This window comes from Salpingoeca rosetta (genome assembly GCF_000188695.1).
Source record: "Salpingoeca rosetta unplaced genomic scaffold supercont1.1, whole genome shotgun sequence".
Lineage (NCBI taxonomy): Eukaryota > Choanoflagellata > Craspedida > Salpingoecidae > Salpingoeca > Salpingoeca rosetta.
The window spans coordinates 2,514,351-2,517,049 of NW_004457740.1; the positions used below are offsets into that span (position 1 = coordinate 2,514,351).

Here is a 2,699-nt window from a genome sequence, read left to right on the forward strand (position 1 = left end):
CGCACACATGACGAACGTGCATTGCAGCAACCAATGCAGGCACACGCAACGCAGGGCGTGCGGGTCGTCAGTCTAAGCCAAGGTAACACAACACACAACAACGCCAGTATGATGGTTGGACGGCAAAGCAAAACAGAAGCAGAGTGAGTCGCAAAAAAAGGGACAAGAAAGACAGGGTGGAGGGAGGAGGAGGGCAGAGGAGGCAGGCGAGGAAGAGGTGCGTGCACACAACGACCGACAGATAGTCAGACAAGCAAACAAACAAACCAAACAAACAAACCAAACAAACAAACAAACAAAACAAACAAACACACAAAACAGCAGCATCAAGAGCCGGCCACATCTGCGACCTGGCAGCGTTCTGCGGCGACGTGTGTGGTGCGACGCAAATGCACTTGGTCAACAAACAGTTCTGGAATGTCGGGCTCAATGCGCGCAAAGTCCTCCTCATCCATGGTGGCTATCGCCTCCAGGCACCGGTCTGTGAGCGTGGGCTGAAGCGGGCAGCAGCGGTAGAGCGTGTTGTGCATGCCGTGCTGTGGCAGCGCCGTCTGCGAGCCGCCAAAGTAGTACACGTACGGCTCAACGTACACGGACGCGTGCCACAGGTTGTGGCCGTGGTCCGGCAGCCGCTCCACGTGGCGGTTGCGCAAGTCAATGACATATGTGTCTGCGAGCACCTGCCTGTCCTTGTTGAGGCCGCCCTGCAGGAACATGTGGTGCGGGGGAACAAACGTGGCGCACTGCCACGAGCGCACGGGGATGGTTGGCCCCGTCAGTTCCCAGGGCCCGCTCCAGTGCATGGTGGGCAGGTGCAGGCTGTGCACGTCGTTGGTGCGACTGGGCTGCGTGCGCCCGCCAAACACGACCATCGTGTCCCCATACAGCGCCGTGGAGTGCGCGGCCCGCGGCGCTGGCGGGGTGCCCGTTGGCGCCTCCTCACGCCACGTGAGCGTGATGTTCGACTCGCCGTCCCAGGCGTCCAGCGGAGTGAGGTCGAGCGAGTGCATGGTGTTGGTCCACCCGCAGCTCATGGGCGCGTCCTCCTCCACGCCCGCGCGAACGAAGCCCTCTGCCTCCGGCACGTCCGAGCCCCAGCCGCCAAACACGTACATGCGGCCCTGGTAGCACACGGCGGTGTGCTTATCGCGCGGGTGGGGCAGCGGGCCCTGGATGGTGATGGTGGAGCGTTCATCGTGGAGCACCTGCCGGTGCACGTCCACAATCAAGACGTCCCGTGTGTGCGAGCTGCCCCAAAAGGACACAAACCCACCAAAGATGACCAGGTACCGGTCCATGTACACGGTGACGGATGCGCCCGTGCGTTGCAGGCGAGCCGTGGGGCCCCGCAACGGGAGGCGGTACCACGCAGACTTGGCCCAGTCGAAGCCGAGAAACTCCTGGTTCGCGCCGCCCAGGGACCGGAAGGATCCCCCAACGCTCAGCAGCCGACCGGCGACAAGCACTAGCGCATGCCCAACGCGCCCTTTTGGTGGAACGACGGCGTTGACGCGCATCGGCTCGCCGGCACGTGTAAGTGCCACGGACGCCGACCTCAACACCTGTTGTGGTTGCTGTTGTACTTGCTGTTGCTGTTGTGCTTGTGGTGCTTCTTGCTGTTGTGCTTGCGTTTGTGCTTGCGTTTGTGGTGCTTGTTGTGGGTCTTCTGCAGCGCGGGGGGCAGGCGCTGCTTGTGCAGGATGTGGAGGGTGGGGTGCGCGGACGACTGTGGGAGGCAACCGGCGTTGCAGCGGCGGAATCATTCTTCGTCGTCGCTGAAGCTGCGCCTCCACAGACTCGCCTTCCTGTGGCTCCGCGGTTTGTGGACTCTGTGCACGACGCATGGCCGGGTTGGCCCTTCTGCGGCGCATCCACAATGGCTCTTCAAAGGGCTCAGCCAGCGGTTCTGCTCGAAGTCGCGCTCGTGGCGGTGCCGGTGGCTGGTCCTCGCGCTCCTCCTCACGAAGCCAATCCTCGCCAAGCTCCATGTCGCCCGGGTCGGCCCTCCTCGGCTCTCCCATCTGGCGCATCAACCACACCATGCGATCCATGGTGGTGGGAGTGGTCGTCGAAGAAAGGAAGTTTGTGGAAGTCAAGCAAGCGTAACCCGTGAGCGAGCAAGAGCACGGAGGAGGAGGGGGGGATTAGGTCGGCGCGGGCGAGTGAACAATTGTCAACAAAGGAAGGGAGGGGTGTTGGTGTTGCTCGGTTGCTTGGATGGCGAGCGCAAGCAAGCAGGCAAGCAAGCAAGCAACAAGCGCGAGCACAAGCGAGCGAACGATGGACGGTAACAAGCAGATGGTTTGTTGGTTTGGTTTGGGAACTGCAGGCGCGAAAAATAGGCGATGATATTGCCATTTCTCCTCTAACACGACAGGTGCGTGGAGGGTGGTGCAAAAGATGAAAGTGAGAGAGAGTGTGTGTGTGTGTGTGAGTGAGTGTGTATGTATGTTGTGTGTGCATGTGTGTGTGTCTGTGTGTGTGGTGTGTGTGTCTGTGTCTGTGTATGTTGTGTGTGCATGTGTGTGTGCATGTGTGTGTGAGTGTGTGTGTGCTGTGCGCAGTGGCATGGACATTGCCACGTTTGCGTTCTTCGCGACACACACACACATTCCCCCCAGCAGCCATACACACACACACACACACACACACACACACACGCACACGCACATATGTCGTTTACTCCACCGACCTAACCC

At 60.4% G+C, this 2,699-nt stretch overlaps 2 protein-coding genes across 2 annotated transcripts in view; both read right to left on the bottom strand.

The window, feature by feature from the left end:
• Positions 1–2,333, bottom strand: part of PTSG_00558 (uncharacterized protein) — a 2,524-nt gene extending 191 nt beyond the window's left edge. The window contains exon 1 of the mRNA XM_004999047.1: positions 1–2,333. This exon is cut by the window's left edge and continues 191 nt beyond it. Within this exon, the coding sequence (XP_004999104.1) occupies positions 327–2,051 (1,725 nt within the window). The 5' untranslated portion in view covers positions 2,052–2,333 and the 3' untranslated portion in view covers positions 1–326.
• A 346-nt stretch (positions 2,334–2,679) lies between these two features.
• The window catches only part of PTSG_00559 (Mdn1 protein), a gene marked incomplete at both ends in the record, with an annotated part of 25,618 nt that continues 25,598 nt past the window's right edge, over positions 2,680–2,699 (bottom strand). Inside the window, one exon of the mRNA XM_004999048.1 lies at positions 2,680–2,692. Within this exon, the coding sequence (XP_004999105.1) occupies positions 2,680–2,692 (13 nt within the window). The remainder of the gene's footprint in view (positions 2,693–2,699) is intronic.